The following is a 19,971-nucleotide window of genomic DNA, read 5'->3' as shown; positions in this document are numbered from 1 at the left end:
AATGAAATCAAGTAAGAAAGGAGTACTGGCCTGACCACTGTGCTCAATGTTTTGGAACAGTGTTGATTTTGTTTAAATGATCATGTTTGGAGGCACTAGGGGGAGTGTTTTGCTAAGGGAATGAGGGTACAGGCCTATTCCCAGAGCCACTGTCCTGCATCTCAATGCCACTGCTGCAGTAATTATTGGTAATGGCAGTGATTATAAAAATGACACAGCAAATGCAATTTTGCCCCAATTTGCAAAGCTAATGTTCTTTAATTAGCTCCCAAAGTGAGGGCTTTTGAAGGTAAAAACACATTTTCTCCTTGTCTTGAGGATAAATCGTTGTACTCAAGCGCATTTAGCACTTATAAGTGCACAGACGTGAATGTGATAGTGTTGCCGCCCTCAAAAAGGACTGTGGTGGAACCAGTGATACTATCAGACAGCAATACCATGGTATTTTTGATATATAAGTACAGGCCAAAAGTTTGGAAACTTTACTATTTTTAATGTTTTTGAAAGAAGTTTCTTCTGCTCATCAAGCCTGCATTTATTTGATAAACAATACAGAAAAAAATTTAATATTGTGATATATTATTACAATTTAAAATAATTGGTTTTCAATGTATTATACTTTAAATTATCATTTATTTCTGCGATGCAAAGCTGAATTTTCAGGATCATTACTCCAGTCTTCAGTGTCACATGTGACATCCAGTCTATCACATGATCCTTTAGAAATCATTCTAATATTCTGATTTATTATGAGTGTTGGAAACAGTTCTGCTGCTTAATATATTTGATGAATAAAAGGTTAAAAAGAACTGCATTTATTCAAAATAAAAAATATATATTTTCTAATAATATAAATCTTCTTTACTATCATTTTTTATCAATTTAACACATCCTTGCTGAATAAAAGTATTGATTTATTTCAAAAAAAGAAATAAAAAAAATTACTGACCCCAAATTACTGACCAGTAGTGTATATTGTTGTTACAAAAGATTTCTATTTTTAAAACATTTGCTTCTTTTTTTTCTTTTCTTTTTTTTTTTTTACTTTTTATTCATCAAAGTATCCTAAAAAAAGTATCACAGGTTATGAAAAAATATTAAGCAGCAGAACTGTTTCCAACTTTGATAATGAATCATCATATTAGAATGACTTCTAAAGGATCATGTGATAGACTGGAGTAATGATCCTGAAAGTTCAGCTTTGCATCACAGAAATAAATGATAATTTAAAGTATAATAAATTGAAAACCAATTATATTAAATTGTAATAATATATCACAATATTAAAAAAAAAAATCTGTATTTTTGATCAAATAAATGCAGGCTTGATGAGCAGAAGAAACTTCTTTTAAAAACATTAAAAATAGTAATGTTTCCAAACTTTTGGCCTGTACTGAACTGCCGTTTCTTTAGACATTTACCATGCAGTAACACATTGATTATTCTAAATGATTAGCTTCTGAAAACATCACTGTACTTACTGTACCATGGTACCGCCTCCACCACCAAAATAAATACAGAAATAAATAAATATAAATAAATAAATCTATTTTTTTATTTCTTATTTATCTACATAAAATAATAAATGTACCAAACCGATTCATCTCAAGTTCTTTAATATACAGTATATATACAAACACATATATGTATAAATTCATACAATATTACTGTAACGATTATGTTCAGTTATGCCCTGTTATAGTTCCATTTTCACACTGTTTGATCTGTTGCTGTTTGCCTGATTTCCTAGTTAGTTTCCTCATTTAATTAGTCAAACACCTGTGCTGTTTCATCCTGATTATGTTTTTTTAATGTGCATAAGCCCTGTTTCCTCAGTTCTTTATCATATTGTTTATGCATGTTAAGTGTAGATACTATACTGATTTCTCATACGTATTCACATCGTTTGTTAAAAGACTCTTTATTGAACTTGGACTTCGTGCATGTTAGTCTACACGTGACAATTATATTAAATACTATTACAATATAATAGGAATGTGAAGCTGTAAATTCTTACATTTAGTATGGTTGTATACAACTGTTTGCATAGATTTTTTTGCAGCTATATGTGTACAGTGACAATACAATATTATATTTATAAATAAGTATTATATATTAATAATATTATATACAATTTTATAAAATTTAATTTGGGACATGCTATTCAAACTAAATATAAAAATACAAAATAAAAACAGAAATTACTGTAAATGTTTATACTATTTATATACAAATATTTTATGCAATATTATATTATATAAAATACTATTATTTTATAGAATTGGAATGTGAAGCTTGAAGTAAATTCTTGCTTTCAGATAATATACAACTGTGTACGTTTTTGTTGTCATTGTAGTATGTCTGTGCAGTAAATATATAATTATTTAAAATTTTAATAAAAATAGCCTACTTCGTTTAATTATATTAAAATAATATTAAATAAATTAAAACATTTATAAATACACAATTTACTGCACGCACATATCTGCAAATAAATCTACTACACTCAAACAAGTGTAGCCTATACAATACTGAATGCAAGAATATACTACAAGCTTCATATTTTCGTCATAGTTCACCTTGTAATATAAACACTGCAGGAAAATCTCTCACGATAGATAAAAGGGTTCATGCAAATGGACTACATTGTAATCTAATGCAATGCTCCATCTCCCTCGGTGATGGATGTGTGACTGACTTTGCTGTAAATTTAGTTGTGATCGTTCTCTCTGCTGATTTAAGGCAGTGCGGTAGAGGGCCGAGCGGGTCTCGCGCTCCTGCACCTGCCGCCGGTTCCTGCCAGTGTCTGGTAATGACAGAGTAATGGGAGGGACGCGGGAAAACGGGAGGGCAACAGGGCAGAAACACGGTGCCAGCAGGAAGAGCAGATAAAGTGGCAGCAATAAAAATTATATGACTACATACATCATCCTGTCAGCGTATAATTTTATCTGAGAGGGCAGGGCCTTTCTCCTTGCTTTGAAATGGATGTGGTACCTAGAACCGGTGTGGCGTGCGTGGAGGTGCTAGAAGAGGAAAGCCTCCTCATCTTCACTCGACGATAGCTCTTATACATACTTGATGCTTCTCCGGGGGCTGTGGGTGTTTAATAGCATTTTACATAATGCTATGTTCAATGACCTTTTGACTTTAGTAGGAAACTTGAGAATTTCACTTTTTGGGCACTTATAGAACAGGCAGCTATAATTCTTTAGGGAGCAAGGGAATCATTCGGTTTCAGACAATTGAATTGAAATACATTCTCATTTGATGTGATTATACAGGAACTTGCGTGAACCCAAAAATAGGATAATCAGCATCGCGGAATTGGTGGAACCGTCTCAGCGGAATGTCTTTGCGTAAGTGACAATTTGGTTAATGGAGAGGTGTTTGTGTGGCTTTCTTAAAGGGCCGGCAGAAAAGGCCTTTTGCGAAAACCAATTACGTCTTCCTTCTATGTTACCTCCCACGGTCATTCAGTAAGCAAAAACAGGAGGTAATTAATCCAGCATTGTACTCGCAAAACAGCTTCACCGTCTCAGAAGGACAGCTGGATTAATAATAAAGGAATTCCGCGTATCGCTTTACAAAGCCCTGAAAAGTAGGCCCTACATGCAGGGAAATACAGCAGGAATTGTAAACACTATAGGCTACTTTTAGGGATTATTGAACAAACTGTAGTGTTTTTTACTTACAAAGTGACCATGGTCCTGAAGTCAATATAGCCCTATATTCTCTTACCAGAGTTTCTGATCAAAAATACAGTAAAAACAGCAATATTGCGAAATATTATTAGCCTACAAATAACCGGTTTATATTTGAATATATTTTCCTGTGATGGCAAAGCTGAATTTTCATCGTCATTGCTCCAGTCTTCAGTGTCACATGATCCTTCAGCATTATGAATTATGAATCAGAATTATGGTGATTTGGTTAACAAGTGTTGAAAAAAGTTGTGCTGCTTAAATTTTTTTTTTTTTTTTTGTGGAAACGTGATAAATTTTTCTGGATTCTTTGATCAACAGAATGTTCAAAATAACTGCATTAATTGAAACAAATATTTTGTAACATTATAAATATCTTCAAGTTTGATCAATTTAGTGTGTCCTTACTGAATAAAAAAAAAGTGAAACTTTATGACTTTGTTACAAAAAAAAAATATATATATATATACAGGGGCGTAGAATTTAGTAGGGACGCTAGGGACGTGTAATAACTAATAATTAGCTATTATTAATTAACGAATAATTTCGATCAAAACTTAAAATATATTTTATATTTAAAATATATTTATATTGATGTCCCCGTCCCCACCAATTTCAAAATCAAACCTACGCCACTGTATATATATATATATATATACACACACACTTGGAAGTAACATATCAAAATGAAAGAAATAATTTCAGTACCATGATATATTGTAAAGTACCATATCGTTATATTATGATATGTCCAAACAGTAATATTTCGATATGGACCATGGCATGCTTTTTTTTGGAATTGGGATTTGGACTGTGATGATACCATGGTATTCTTTGAAGTACCATGTAAATACTATGGTACATCAATATGGTAAACATTCAGTATGGTAGCCAATATACCACAATACCATGGTCTAATAATGTTTTGAATTTATACTGTGGTAAAATCACATTTATTTGGATAAGTAGCATGGTAATACCATACTATTCTTACCATTCTGAAGTTTCATCCTTGAGGTACCTTGGCATACCAAATATACTGGAAGTACACAAATATTGTGATCATTCAGTACCATATAGCCTAAAATACCATGGTATTACCATGTTTTTCAGGCATATAACCCACCATAGCCTCTGGATGTGGCAAACCAGGTGACATCTCACATCAGCTCTAAAATTACAATGACAACAAAAGACAGACCGATAAACACTGCCGAACATTTATGTTTTTACAGCATGTAAAAGACCAGAAACATTAATCTAACAAATCTCACATGCAGACGTGAACTTTTGATAGTGTTTCACGAGACGCAGAAGTGTTTTATCGCCATGGTAACACAGGCCCCCAGTGTTTTCAGTCACAATGGCAGTGTCAACCTGGGTCCCTCTGGGAACTTGTCATAGGCAATCTCACACTGGCTTTGACGTGTCGTGACACCGCTTGACCAGATTAAAAAGATTATACGCCGTCTCCCTGGTTTTCCTCTGAAGGTCAGGTCTGTTTAGTGTTACAGCCCTGGGTGAGCAAACATGGCAACCAGCCTTAAATCAACAGACCTGCGCCTGGCAAATTGTCACGACTCACAACAGACTGGACTGAATGTCACTGCTGTTCTACAGACTGAGCATTGTGTGTGAAGTTGGTCATGACAGGGTAAAATTAAGTTTATGCTTTAAGCCAGCCTGACTCGACGTGGCACATAAGCAGTTGCGTATTTCCAACACCTGCTCTGGAACGAAGAGTCATTATCTGGGAAAAGATCACAATAATGGATTTATTTGCAGTCATATGTACAATTTTTAATACCAGGTGCATTTTAAATAAATAAAACATCGATTCCTTTCAAAACAGACACGTTAAGTGTCACGCTCATAGCCTGATTTGCTTTTCCTCTTCTTATTTTTTGGAGTTTCTTCCTCTGATTTCTCACAGCTTGATAAATGTGACGCCTGCGCACTCGGGAAGTCCTGACCGGAACCGAGTACTTGTCGGACGGTCACATTTACCCGAGACGTCTGCAGGTACCAGGAGCAAACCTCCCAATCCTCCTCTGACATGCTTTGGATGATGTCATCATCCTGCGCCTCTGCCTCTGGTCTCTGGCCCAGGCAGGGTGGCAGGACATTTCCAGCAGGGGCGGGGACAATGCAGGGTACTGCGTGATAGAGTAGGCGACTGGGTCCTGACATCACCATTATGTCTCCGCTGTGCATGAACATGGCTGTGGGACGCTCTTCTCTCTTTGTCCCGCCCAAAAGGAAAACGGAAGTCTGCCCAAAACTGACATCAAAGGACAAAAGTTTTTATGAATGCATTTCTTATGCTGTATGGATAAAATGCTACATGCACAAATAGCCAAGTAATATTTAACACTGACAATGCTTACATGTGCACCAATAACATGTTTACATGATATGAGCAAACCTCTTTAGTCCCATTTACATGCAATTTTCATTAATATGATTATTTGCTAAGAATTGTGGTTATTTTTTACCGCCATTCTTCACATGATAGCACAAATCTTCATCTTCAATGCATAGCACAAATTATTAGCCTTGTTGGCAGAGGCTATTTACACTAACTCCGCCCACTGACGTCTGGTTGGGCTAGACAAGGAAGACGCTGAATTGTCAAAAGTAGCAATAGTGTAGGGTTAAGGCGCGTGGCAGAGAGTTTTGACGCAAATCGACCCAAGTTCGAACCCGTCTTTTGCAGAACTGGCTCTACTCTCTTTTCCCATCACATATCAGACCGGAAAGACAATAAGAAAATATTCAAAAAGTGGAAATAAAGTGTTTAACATGTGTTTAATAATAAAGTGTTGATCGGTACAACAACACTGAGGAGCAAATAGTATCTTTATATAACTACTTTTTAAAGTTATGTCAAAGAAAATACTGCTACAAAGTGTAAATAGAATTTACCGCTATTTTTTAGTTAATGCAATTAGCATTCGGTAAGAAGATGCTGTTATTTTCACTTAGTGTAAATAGAATCTAGTTGCTATTTGCAACGTCATACGTCATACATGCACCACTCTATTCTGAAACGCCTGAGCAATGTCTGTCGTCAAAGTGGTTCGGTATAGTTCCCTCCCAGAACTTACATAACTGCGTTCCCAAACAGCAGCATCTGCCTCCGAAAGCAAGATAACACGTTTATTATGTTTCGTCTGCGTGCTCTGAGACACAAGTACAGTAATTCATTATATACAAAAATTATTATATACAGTGGCTTCTCTTACTTTTCTAAGTGATATCTCTTGTTCTCTACGACTCACTGGATGAAAACGGTGCTTTATTCGCAAATGTTTTATGTGAAAGGATAGGCTATTCCCGTTATGCGCATAAATTAATATATTTGCAACTTTGGATGGAAACATAGCTACTGACAACATCTTTATCTCCAATCAAAATCGGAATGATCGTATTTAGTAGATGAACGAACATGAACAACACCATCATGTAATATTGACCATATTTTCTGGGAATGCTGAGGGCACTTCCTCACCTGAAAGACAACAAAGGTCGGGTATGGTCGAGCTCTGATTCGTCAACATGGATTCCAAGCGACGAATCAGATCGATAGTAGTTGAGAATGCCCGCCTCCGCATTAAAACCAGGAAAGCCACAGGCTGCCGCCACTCTGTGAGAAAGTGAGTGAAGTTCCTTGGGGAAGGGAGTGTAGTGATCTGGGGAGTACGTCTGCGGAATAAAAGTATATCAGAATAGTATGGCACCTTACATGCCTCATCATAGTATTACAGAGTAAAACTGCCTCTCATTATAGAAGGTAATCAGGCAGTCATTTAACAAATGCTTTTATTCAAAGCGACATCTCTTCTCTTCTCTTCTCTTCTCTTCTCTTCTCTTCTCTTCTCTTCTCTTCTCTTCTCTTCTCTTCTCTTCTCTTCTCTGATGACGTGTTTACTGGTCTGAGGGTGGGATCACGATTATCAGACGATCCAATAAATTTCCGATGGACAAAATCAAGTCCCACCCTAATTTTTTTCTTGTTCTAAGAGCCGTTTCACACATATACAGTGAGGAAAATAAGTATTTGAACACCCTGCTATTTTGCAAGTTCTCCCACTTGGAAATCATGGAGGGGTCTGAAATTGTCATCGTAGGTGCATGTCCACTGTGAGAGACATAATCTAAAAAAAAAATCCAGAAATCACAATATATGATTTTTTAACTATTTATTTGTATGATACAGCTGCAAATAAGTATTTGAACACCTGTCTATCAGCTAGAATTCTGACCCTCAAAGACCTGTTAGTCTGCCTTTAAAATGTCCACCTCCACTCCATTTAAGATCTGTGTGGAGGAGTGGGCCAAAATCCCTCCTGCAGTGTGTGCAAACCTGGTGAAAAACTACAGGAAACGTTTGACCTCTGTAATTGCAAACAAAGGCTACTGTACCACATATTAACATTGATTTTCTCAGGTGTTCAAATACTTATTTGCAGCTGTATCATACAAATAAATAGTTAAAAAATCATACATTGTGATTTCTGGATTTTTTTTTTTAGATTATGTCTCTCACAGTGGACATGCACCTACGATGACAATTTCAGACCCCTCCATGATTTCTAAGTGGGAGAACTTGCAAAAATAGCACGGTGTTCAAATACTTATTTTCCTCACTGTATATATACGTCACTACAGGAAGAAAAGACTATCGCAACTTCGGTTTCATGCCGACTTTAACATAATGATTGACATAACTGATAAAAGAGCATTTGCTGCGTTCTTTCTGCTCTGTGGCTTTCACAGTGGGTCATTGTCAGCAGTTACACATGAAAGTGTAATCAATGGACAATCATATGAGCACAGCCTCTCCAAAGAGCTGAATTAGCGGCTTACACTTCTGATCCGAGTGGAGTGAATGCCTCAGCCTTCAGTTCTACTTAAAGGGAGGTGGAAAGAGCCTCTGCTTAAAATTCACTGATTGCCGTCAGACGTTTGGCGGTGTCAAACTAACATCAGAGCTAATGAATCCGGTGTGCACCTCCTGACTGATTTAATAGGACAGAAGACTAAACACTTATGTAATTAGCATATAAACGAGACAGGCAGACATCAGGCCTGTACAATTAGAGATGAAATGTCCTGAAAGGAGCAAATAATGCTAATAAGATCCTTGGCGATGTTTTCTACCTTCCTCTCCCTCCAGGAAAAACAATGCCACAGAGCTGAATTTTCAGCATCATTACTCCAGACTTCAGAGTCACATGATCCTTCAGAAATCATTCTCATATGCTGATTTGCCGCTCAAGAAACATTTTAGTTTTTTTTTTTTTTTATATATTGAAAACAGTTGTGCTGCTTAATGTTTTTATGAAAACTTTACACTTTATACATTTTTTTCTTTGATGAATAGAAAGTTTAAAAGAACAGCATTTATTAGAATTTTAGTAACGATGTAAAAGTCATTACTGTCACTTTTGATCAATTTATTGCATCCTATTGCTGCTGAATTAAAGTTTAAAAAAAAATCTTACTGACCTCAAACTTTTGAACGGTAGAGTAAACAAATTAAATTAAATAAAAATAAAAATATTTTTGTTGCATGGTTGTACTTATTGTTAAAATGACATTAAAATAATATTTAATTTTTTTTTTGTTGCTTTTATTGCAATAGGATAGTGTAGAGCAGGGGCATTCAACTAAAGTTCCAAGAGGTCCGGCCTCTATATTTCCTTCCCAGCGGAGGTCCGGACAATACTTTTTTGAAACAGTTATACATTTCCATCAAGGCAGCCGTAGTACTTTGTAAAAAAAAAAAAACTAAACACTCAAAATAGTCATCAAAGATGAGAATCTTGGACCCAGAGAGCCAAAACAGTGATGTCTAAGAATTTTTACTAAAAATGTATATGAAAAAAAAAAAAACGTCTAAAGATGCCACACATTAACTTGTCTCAAACTTCGTTTAGTTAAATGGTCAGAGTCATCTGTATGACAGATCAAAATAATTATATTAAGTGCATTCTTATTTTCTGCAGTGTTTTAAGCGACAGTATCTATTTTGCTGCTCACCATGTTTCTGCTACTGTTATTAAAATAACCGCGTCATCTGCTGTTCTTAAAGGGATAGTTCACCCAAAAATGAAAATTAGCCCATGATTTACTCACCCTCAAGTCATCCTAGGTGTATATGACATTCTACTTTCAGACAAATACAATCAGAGTTATATATAAAAAAAATGCCCTGGCTCTTCCAATCTTTAAAATGGCAGCGAATAGCTGTTTCTGTTTTGAAGTCCATAAAAGTGCATCTATCCATCATAAAAGTGCTCTACACGGCGCCAAGGGTTTAATAAAGGACTTCTGAAGTGAAGCGATGCGTTTGTGTAAGAAAAATATCCATATTTAAAACTGTATAAAGTAAAATAACTAGCTTCCAGCCAAACGAAGATACGATTCCACTTACGCCTAAAGCACAACTTGATGTCAGAAGTAGCGTAGTGCGTCATGGCGTAACGTAAATATCAGCAGTACGTCGCATTACTCGCATAAGTTACGCTTTTAGTGAAATCTGTATGTTCGATTGGCTGTAAGCTAGTTATTTTACTTTATAAAGTTTTAAATATGGATATTTTTTATACACGAACGCATCGCTTCGCTTCAGAAGGCCTTTATTAACCCCTGGAGACGCGTGGAGCACATTTATGATGTGTGATGGTATTTTTAATAGATAAAATAGTAAACTGTATTGTGACGAGTGTCTCTGGGCTCATCAGCGTCGCCCTGGCAACCAACACGCTACACCTGCACGTCCTCATTACAGGCCGATCGGTCCCAGCTGCCGCTCATCAACACAGAGCTTAAGAAGCTACCGCCGCTCTCACTCAGACAGACTCACGTCTTATGCAGATCGCTCTGGTTCTAACGTTCTCTCTCTTTGTTACGCAGAAGGCAGCGAGTGACCGACGGCCTCAGCACGCACGCCTGGACACCCCTTCACGGACACGAGGACACCGTAGAAACACCAGACACGATCGCACCGAGCACCTTTTCCCCATCACCTTCACTCCAAGTATTAATAAAAATCCACCCTCCGGGGCCATTGCACTGAGCTACCTTGTTGTGTGATTTCTCACCCGTGACACCTGGTGGAGAATGCGGGCAAGTGCATGAGAAATCACACACAAGTGTTTGCATTCACCCGCACACAAAAAAAAAACAAAAAAAAAAAACAGTTTTTTTTCTGATTGCTTTCTCCAGCACCGGTCGGCGTCCTCTCTCCCCATGGAAATGGATGAACTGTTGCAGCGCCTTACTGAAGTCAGCGTCCGCCAGCAACAGATTATGGAACATCTGGCCACTCGGCAGGGCGGGACCGAAGCGGAACTCGCCGCCCGCCGCGCCCAAGCGGCCCCACGCGTTCCACTACCTGACCCCCGGATGCAAGCGGCCCGGCTCTTGCCGAAGATGACAGTGCATGATGATGTGGAAGCCTACCTTCAAATGTTCGAATCCACAGCTCACCGCGAGGGATGGGAACCGGACGAATGGGCTTCAGCGCTGGCGCCCCTTCTCACGGGTGAGGCTCAACGGGCGTTCTTCTCGCTACCCCCAGCAAGGGCTGATGATTATGGAGAGGTGAAGCGGGAAATCCTTGCCCGACTGGGGCTTTCCCCCATTTGCGCTGCGCAACAGTTCTTCGAGTGGGAATATAAAGCCCGGGTGCCAGCGCAAGCCCAGGCGGCCGAACTCGTCCGCTTAGCCCAACACTGGCTGCTGGAAGGAGAGCCCACCGCAGCCCAGATAGTGGAACGTGTGGTGGTCGATCGCCTCCAACGAGCCCTGCCCCGAGCCCACCGCCAAGCCGTCGGAATGAGGAATCCCGCCACTGTCCTGGACCTAGTGGAGGCGATCGAGCTGGCGGACGCTGTCCAACACCGGGAGGTTGGGGAGAGGGCGCCGCCGTTTCCCCGGAGGGTGGTCCAGGAGCGAAGCACGCCGGAGGGCACCCCGCGCGCAGTTGGCAGGCCGACGGTTCCCTCACCGATGGACGAGCCAATGCCCACCGCCGAACCCACCACGTCTCCGCGGACCTGGCTGGCGGGGTGCATCGTACATCAGCGCGTCCCACCTGCGGCCCCAGAAGCAGACGTCACCGTGAATGGCAAACCCATACGGGCGCTTTTGGATTCGGGCAGTGCGGTCACCCTCATTCAAGCACGACTGTGCCCTCCACGTCGCAACCAAAAGAGTCTACTACCCATTACTTTGTGTGCACGGAGATACCCAACAGGTTCCAGCTCGTCGTATCAACGTCGCTGCAGCTCATGGCAGTTGGCCTGTGGAGGCTGGAATAATGGAGAACCTTCCGGTCTCTTTACTCCTCGGCCGGGATTGGCCCGGGTTCGACCGCCTGCTCGCTGCCACCGCCCAGCCCGCCAGCCAGGAAGGGAACCGTCGTCGCCGCAGGCGGCCACGAAGACCCCGCCGCCGGCCGGCCCTGCTAGCTTCGGACAGCGGGAGAGATGGTGAGTCCCCCTCTCAAACTACTAATCTTTTCTATGATGTTTTCCGTCAGGCCAGTGAGGGGGGCTCTTTTGCCAAAGAACAACGGGAGGACGATCGGCTGAAGCACTGCTGGGGGCAAGTCCGCACTGTGGATGAGAAAGACATCCTCCCACGGCCCCATCCTCTCCCGCACTTCATTGTCCGAAGGGGCCTGCTATACTGCGTCGCCCAGCGAAGGGGGGAGGAGAAGGAGTTGTTAGTCGTCCCACGGACCAAGACGGAGGCCATTCTGGAACTTGCACACTCCCATCCAATGGCGGGACACCTGGGAGCCGCGAATACCACTCAGCGTATCCGGGACCGGTTTCACTGGCCAGGCATGGAAGCGGAAGTGAAGAGATTCTGCCAGGCGTGTCCTACCTGTCAGCGCACCGCGCCCAGATCTCCTCCCCCCAGTCCGCTCATTCCTTTACCCATCATTGAGGTGCCCTTCGAGCGGATCGGATTGGATCTTGTGGGGCCGTTGCCTAAGTCTGCCCGAGGTCATGAACACATCCTTGTCATCGTCGACTATGCCACCCGGTATCCGGAAGCAGTCCCCCTGCGTAAAGCAACAGCGAAGGCCATCGCCCAGGAGCTGTTTCTGTTGGCCAGCCGGGTCGGCATCCCGTCCGAGATACTGACTGACCAGGGTACACCGTTCATGTCCCGGCTAATGGCAGACCTCTGCAGGCTGCTGCGGGTGAAACAGTTGAGGACGACTGTCTACCACCCGCAGACCGACGGACTTGTAGAACGCTTTAATCAGACCCTCAAGCGGATGCTCCGTAGAGTAGCTGCCGAAGACAGACGTGACTGGGACCTCATGATCCCCTACATCCTGTTTGGAATCCGGGAAGTACCCCAGGCCTCAACTGGTTTCACCCCCTTCGAGCTCCTGTTCGGCCGCCAGCCACGGGGGCTGCTGGATGTCGCTCGGGAGGCTTGGGAGCAGCAGCCGGCACCCCACCGCACGGTCATCGAGCATGTGAAGCAGATGAGGGAGAGGATCGACCGGGTCATGCCATTAGTCCGGGAACACCTCAGCAAGGCACAGCAGGCCCAACAACGCCACTACAATCGGGCAGCCCAACCACGGGAGTTCCAGCCGGGAGACAGGGTGATGGTCTTGGTCCCCACCTCCGCGTGCAAGTTCCTGGCATCCTGGCAGGGTCCCTATACGGTAGTGGAGAAGGTTGGACCGGTAACTTACCGACTACGCCAGCCTGGACGGAGACAAGCGGAGCAACTGTATCACATTAACCTACTGAAGAAATGGCAAGGGACCAACGAGCAGGTAGCCGCCCTCAGTCTCACCGATCCCGTGGTTGTCGACATGAATCCCCATCTGTCGGCTGCCCAGAAGACCGAGCTGCAACACCGGGTCAGTCAGTTTAAGGATGTGTTCTCCTCCCAACCAGGGCATACCAACGTCATCCAGCATGACATCAGGACGCCCCCTGGAGTGATCGTCAGGCAACGGCCCTACCGAGTCCCAGAAGCCCGTCGGCAGGCTATTGAGGAGGAAATTCAACAAATGCTGAAGTTGGGGGTAATCGAACCATCACGCAGCCCATGGTCCAGCCCCATCGTGATGGTACCCAAGCCGGATGGCACCCTCCGCTTCTGCAACGACTTCCGCCGCCTCAATGAAGTCTCCGAGTTCGACGGCTATCCCATGCCTCGGGTAGATGAGCTGTTGGATCGGCTGGGGAGGGCCCGGTACATTTCTACTCTCGACCTGACGAAAGGATACTGGCAAGTCCCACTCACCACGTCTGCCAAACCGAAGACAGCGTTCTCCACTTCTAGTGGACACTGGCAGTACCGGACCCTTCCCTTCGGCCTGCATGGAGCGCCCGCCACCTTCCAGCGTATGATGGATATCCTCCTGAGACCCCACCAAGCCTATGCAGCCGCCTACCTGGATGATGTCGTCGTGCACTCCGAGGCATGGGATGAACACCTGGAACGTCTGCGGAGGGTGCTCTCGGAGCTCCGGCGGGCTGGACTAACCGCCAACCCCCGAAAATGCCACCTAGCGCTCTCCGAAGCGAAGTACCTGGGCTTCCAGGTCGGCCGTGGCCTCATCCGACCACAGGAAAAGAAGGTAGAGGCCATACTTACCGCTTCCCAGCCCCAGACGAAGACCCAGGTACGAGCTTTCTTGGGGTTGGCGGGGTACTATCGCTGTTTTATCCCCAACTTCTCCTCCTTAGCCGCCCCTCTGACAGACCTGACCAGGAAGGGGCAGCCGGAAAAGATACAATGGACAACAGCCGCCGAGGAGGCCTTCGCCCGGCTCAAGACGGCCCTTACCTCGTCGCCAGTGCTCCGCGCCCCCGACTTTAGCTGCCCCTTCCTGCTGCAGACGGATGCCTCCGACACCGGACTCGGGGCCGTTCTATCACAAATCCAGGAAGGTGAGGAGCATCCTATTATTTACATCAGCAGGAAGCTGTCCTCGGCTGAGAAGAACTACGCCGCCGTTGAGAAGGAGGCCCTGGCCATCAAGTGGGCAGTCCTGGAGCTGCGGTATTACCTCCTCGGCCGTAAGTTCACCCTGGTAACCGACCATGCCCCCCTACAGTGGATGGCCCGGGCTAAGGACACCAACGCCAGGGTGACCCGCTGGTTCCTCGCGCTCCAGGACTTCCAACGGGCCGCCAACGCAGATGGGCTCTCGCGGATATGGACAGCTTACGCAGGTCTGTCAGGGGTCATTCCCCACCCACCCCTTGTTTCACCCCTACTATCTCCATTCGTTCCCAGGGCCAGAACGACGCTTAGGGGGGGGGAATGTGACGAGTGTCTCTGGGCTCATCAGCGTCGCCCTGGCAACCAACACGCTACACCTGCACGTCCTCATTACAGGCCGATAGGTCCCAGCTGCCGCTCATCAACACAGAGCTTAAGAAGCCACCGCCGCTCTCACTCAGACAGACTCACGTCTCATGCAGATCGCTCTGGTTCTAACGTTCTCTCTCTTTGTTACGCAGAAGGCAGTGAGTGACCGAGGGCCTCAGCACGCACGCCTGGACACCCCTTCACGGACACGAGGACACCGTAGAAACACCAGACACGATCGCACCGAGCACCTTTTCCCCATCACCTTCACTCCAAGTATTAATAAAAATCCACCCTCCGGGGCCATTGCACTGAGCTACCTTGTTGTGTGATTTCTCACCCGTGACAGTATATTAAACTAAACCATGTTTCTAACATCTAATCTTATTTTTCTTTTTAGGCCTAACATGATAACACAATGTACTAAAATGTTCTGGGCTGGGTTTCCTGAAACCTTCTTAACGCTACGTCGTTCTTAAGTTACACCTTAAGCTGTACCTTATCGTTAATACGTGTTTCCCGAAACGTTCTTAGTTAAGTATACCTTCTGTAAGTCATGCATTCGGAAGGTTGGTCTGGACCACTCTTAGCTTTACCTTACACCCAGACAGTGTTCAATTAGGCTAATTCAAGTGTTTTCATGCAAAGAATAAAATTGTCATTACACTGATTGTTGTTAGAATTTTAACTATATTATTATAATACAATTTAATACATTTATTTTAATTAAAGAGCGCTTTTAAAGGCCAGTGAAAGCATAGGCTACTGTCAGTTAAGTCCTATTCGGACGCTAATATTGTTTCTCATGGGCTCGTACGGTATTTTAAACATTTACAGGGGTAAGTCTGTGATTTTAGGGCCGTCCGAATCCATAATATCAGTGTTTTTTCTCACCCAACCCACGTAAAAATCCCTGGCCAAATTAGTACCTACTGTTTTTTGACAAACAGGTCGTGTGGTAATTTAATTGCCGTCTGAATCCACATCTCTTGAGTTTACAAGAAGAGATTCAAAATGCACTGTTTAAATCCTTTTTGATCACTGCCGAGCACCGTACGTAAGATGTACACTTTTATTACTGAAATGCTGGAAAGTATTTACAAGAACAATATTTCATCGCAGCTCCACCTCAGCGAACAAAAATGGGAAAGAGAAGAAAGCACGTAAAAATTTGCAGCAATATATGATACAATTTTAAAATATGTAGGCTATTATAGTTTGGATTATTTTTTATATTATCCCATGAGTCCTAATAAATGCAATTTCAACTATTTCTAAAGTGCTTCTTTTATAAAGAACACCACTTTCTCACATAATGCAGTGAAACAACCCCTGCACGAGAGAATAATTGATTCTCGAGCCATCGATATCAACCAATTCAGCACCATCTCCACGGACAGCACCGGGAAACGTCGCACGTAAGAAGGTATATCTTAAGCAGCTTCCTAAGGTATGGTTCGGGGAACACGCCTAGCAATGGTATACCTTTAGTTAAGTTATACCTTAAGAGTCTTCGTAGCGCGCTAAGAGACAACGTTATCGGGAAACTCAGCCCTGTTCTTTGGCTAAATGTATGTGTGCCCTTTCAGGACACTTGTGACTTTGAGTGTGTGTGTGTGTGTGTGTGTGTGTATAAATAACAAATATGGGAAATGAAACTAGACAGATGACTAGGTTTGAAACCTTGTGATATGGAGTAATCACAACAACAGAATTTGCTCCTACCTAGTAACAGAAGGGTTTGTCTATGAAGGACCAATCAAATTATGTAATTTTTCATGTAATTTTCACCCATACCCCTTATTCTATAAAAACTGTTGTATGTGTGTTTACTGATGGGATTCTCAATGGAATTTGTCTGAGATCCTCCGGCCTTGCTTCTTCATGGGAGAGATTCCCTGAGAACTGCTCGGGAACTCTTCCGGCCGTGATTAAAGCATTTAAAGGACATTTGCTGAAGTCTGTTTGTCGATTATTCCTGCGCAAGTTTAGGGAAGCAAGTTAGTTAGGTGACTCGGTCGACGTCGACTTGAAGATGCGCTAGAGTATAAATATTATTGAACGGGGACGTCGATTGTAGACGAGACCCAGATAGACTAAACGTTGACTGCAGACGTTAGGGGACGTCGATTGTAGACGAGACCAAGGTACGTAGTTAGGTTAAGGAAAAATCGAACACAATGGATAGATGCACTTTTATGGACTTCAAAACAAAAACGGCCATTCACTGCCATTATAAAGCTTGGAAGAGCCAGGAATTTTTTTTATATAACTAAGAAGAATGTCATATACACCTAGGATGACTTGAGGGTGAGTAAATCATGGGCTAATTTTCATTTTTGAGTGAACTATCAAACCCTTTAATGTGGCGTTTTACGTTTTTAGCGAGGGATAGAGAGAAGCAACGCTCACAGAGTGGAAATGAAGCACTTTTGGCTCTAGATTAAAATATTAAAGATATAGCTCCGAAAGATCATTACCATAAACAACGAGTGCATATGGTGTGAACTGCTCCGTTGTTTTGACGCGTTGCTCACTTTAATCTGTAGAACCGGTAAAATGGCGCAATTATGTCCCGCAGTCCGCCATTTGAAATACACTGGTATAGAGTAGACAGGAAGCAGAAGAGAATGGGGCGGGATCGGGAAGGGACCACAATTCAGGACTCGAACTCGGGTCACCTGAAGCGCGACCACACTAAATGTTGGAACGCTGTCCACGAGGGTATCGGCTCCAGCATTATAATAACATTTTGTGTTAGACACACTGTTAAAGCACACATAAAGTACATTAGAGAGTGACCGTAGTACCTTGGAGTTCCAATCATAGTGGTAACCTAGAGTCACCCAGCGCAGTTTTTCTAGCAGAGTTTTGGCCTCTCTTTTCCCACAGCCTTTCCTCCTGCAATAATACACAGACCCATTTAGATAAGGAAGAGCGTGAGATAGATTAGGTGTGGTGCAGTAGCACAAACCATTCACACAAATATTGTGTGATAAAGGGGGCCTAACAGACTGCAATACCTCAAATCTACCATCTAGGTCACAGTTAAATTACCAGAACAGACCTAGCCACAAGGAAAGCATCTATGAGGATGCTATATACTCAGTATCAGAAGGTGGAGTTAGCCAGCACACCTATATTGTACTCAAATAATTTCCACAGATCCTTCAAAATATACAAATATAGCATTTGTTTTATTCCAAAAAAATCTAAATGCACTAAAATAATATACTATAAAATAAGACTCTACTAAGCTGCCAATGCATGTAAGGATCTTTGACTTACCGAATAACATCTATGCTTCTTTCCCAGATGTTTTCAGTCTCCACAGATGACATATGCATATCCAGGTTACACACGTTGGGCTTCTGTGGATAGATCTTCAGACACTGCTTTACCCAGTACTGCTGAGAACCCGGCAGGAATGGGTTGGATATAAAGATAAACCCTACGTTCCAACGATATGACGATATAGTTAATTTAATCTCATTAAAAGTAAACAGGAAGACATGGACGTTTTCCATAACAGCATGCTAAAGAGCAAGATTTAAAGTCCCCCTGTAGTCAATAATTGTATCCCTTAAAACTCATCTTTGATCAACAAAATTACATATTTAAATGTTTTTTCCATGAAAAAAATGTCTTCATGCTTTAAAATAGCTTTAATGTAACTCTACACCCTTGCCTCATTTAGTGTACACGGTTCTATGAATATGCAAATTGTCACCGCCTCCACTCATTCGCACCAGCTCAGAGATCCATTCGTTGATGATCACAGGTTGATGCGATTGGATACAAGGTAGTTTGTGATGTCAGAAACACCAGCGATTTCAAACCGTGTTTTTGAGACTTAATAGGCTACCATATATTCAAAGTGGCCTATTTGAATATATGGCATCAAAGTGGCGATAATAATAAATTAATGGGATTATGCAATACAGGAGATTTTGACAATTGTGTCTTACATAAAATTAATTTAATGATAGGCTTCTGTCACTATATCAAACCCATAAAAGCCTTTAGATTCTGGAGAACATACAGTATGGTAATTATTTAAAACTGCCACCAACCTATCTAAACCATACCTGGATATCCATGCAAACCAAAAGCTTTCCAGTCTGTTACTGGCCGAAGACCAGCTTTAGAAACATCTTCCTCACTTATAGGAGTGGAGTTAAGTTCACAGTTAAAAACCTAGAAATAAAGTACAAAACTGAATAAAGTACAAAGGCATAGCAAATTACTATGACAAAAAAGTTGTGCATGTTCTGTAAGCATGTAGTATTACACTTGTTAATAATAGTAGTTGTAGTTTAATAAACATAGTTCATAGCCAAATTATTTTTTAAATAAACCATAAATCAAACAAATGTTTGTATAACGGGTTAATAGTACTAATAATATTAATATGCACGGTTTAGTAAAGTTGTATTATCATAAACACAAATACGTCAATGTTCCTCAAGTCTGAATGGCACATCTTGTCATTGTCATTAGAAGGTTCGGTTTAATAAACATTTTTTAATAATCAGATTAGTTAATAAATATATAAATAAAAAACTGATTTAGAATAATAATAATATTAATAAACTGTTTAGGAAAGACTCATAGCGTCATAATGTTAATGAACACGCAATATTTCTCAAGTCTGAATGGCTCACCTTGTCATTACAAGGTTTGGAGAAATTAATGACCTCACTGAAGTCTGGAGGAGGATTTCTCCTCTTGTAAAACTTGAACAGTTTTCTAAAAGCATCTTCTCCATGCTCCATTATGGAGGCTGCCATCTTTGTCGTCATCATGTGACCTTTCTATTTCTTACGCCAAAGATACAAAGCTTCGATTTGATTTTTTATTTTATTTTATTACACAATGCGAATAAAATAACAATCACTAA

The 19,971-nt window shown here is 42.0% G+C and overlaps 1 protein-coding gene across 1 annotated transcript; it reads right to left on the bottom strand.

The window, feature by feature from the left end:
* Positions 1-4,910: 4,910 nt before the first annotated feature.
* alkbh1 (alkB homolog 1, histone H2A dioxygenase) lies at positions 4,911-19,877 on the bottom strand. The gene is made up of 6 exons (XM_084097356.1): positions 19,736-19,877; positions 19,160-19,268; positions 18,360-18,522; positions 17,882-17,972; positions 7,216-7,409; positions 4,911-5,985 (listed from the first exon to the last, which is right to left on the bottom strand). Exons 1-6 carry the CDS (start codon positions 19,874-19,876, stop codon positions 5,562-5,564), a joined length of 1,122 nt encoding a protein of 373 aa, XP_083953482.1. The 5' UTR covers position 19,877; the 3' UTR covers positions 4,911-5,561.
* Positions 19,878-19,971: the final 94 nt, after the last annotated feature.

The sequence above is a fragment of the Abramis brama genome (assembly GCF_963993115.1).
Source record: "Abramis brama genome assembly, chromosome: 21".
In the NCBI taxonomy this organism is placed as follows: Eukaryota; Metazoa; Chordata; class Actinopteri; order Cypriniformes; family Leuciscidae; genus Abramis; species Abramis brama.
This window is presented reverse-complemented; position numbering and strand designations above follow the sequence as displayed.

Coding starts and splice junctions, on each gene's coding strand:
- alkbh1 (XM_084097356.1), bottom strand. CDS start 19,876: ATGATGACGACAAAGATGGCAGCCTCCATAATGGAGCATGGAGAAGAT. Junction 19,269..19,735: donor CCAAACCTTGTAATGACAAG/GTGAGCCATTCA, acceptor CTTTATTTCTAG/GTTTTTAACTGTGAACTTAA. Junction 18,523..19,159: donor TGGTTTGCATGGATATCCAG/GTATGGTTTAGA, acceptor GTTGGAACGTAG/GGTTTATCTTTATATCCAAC.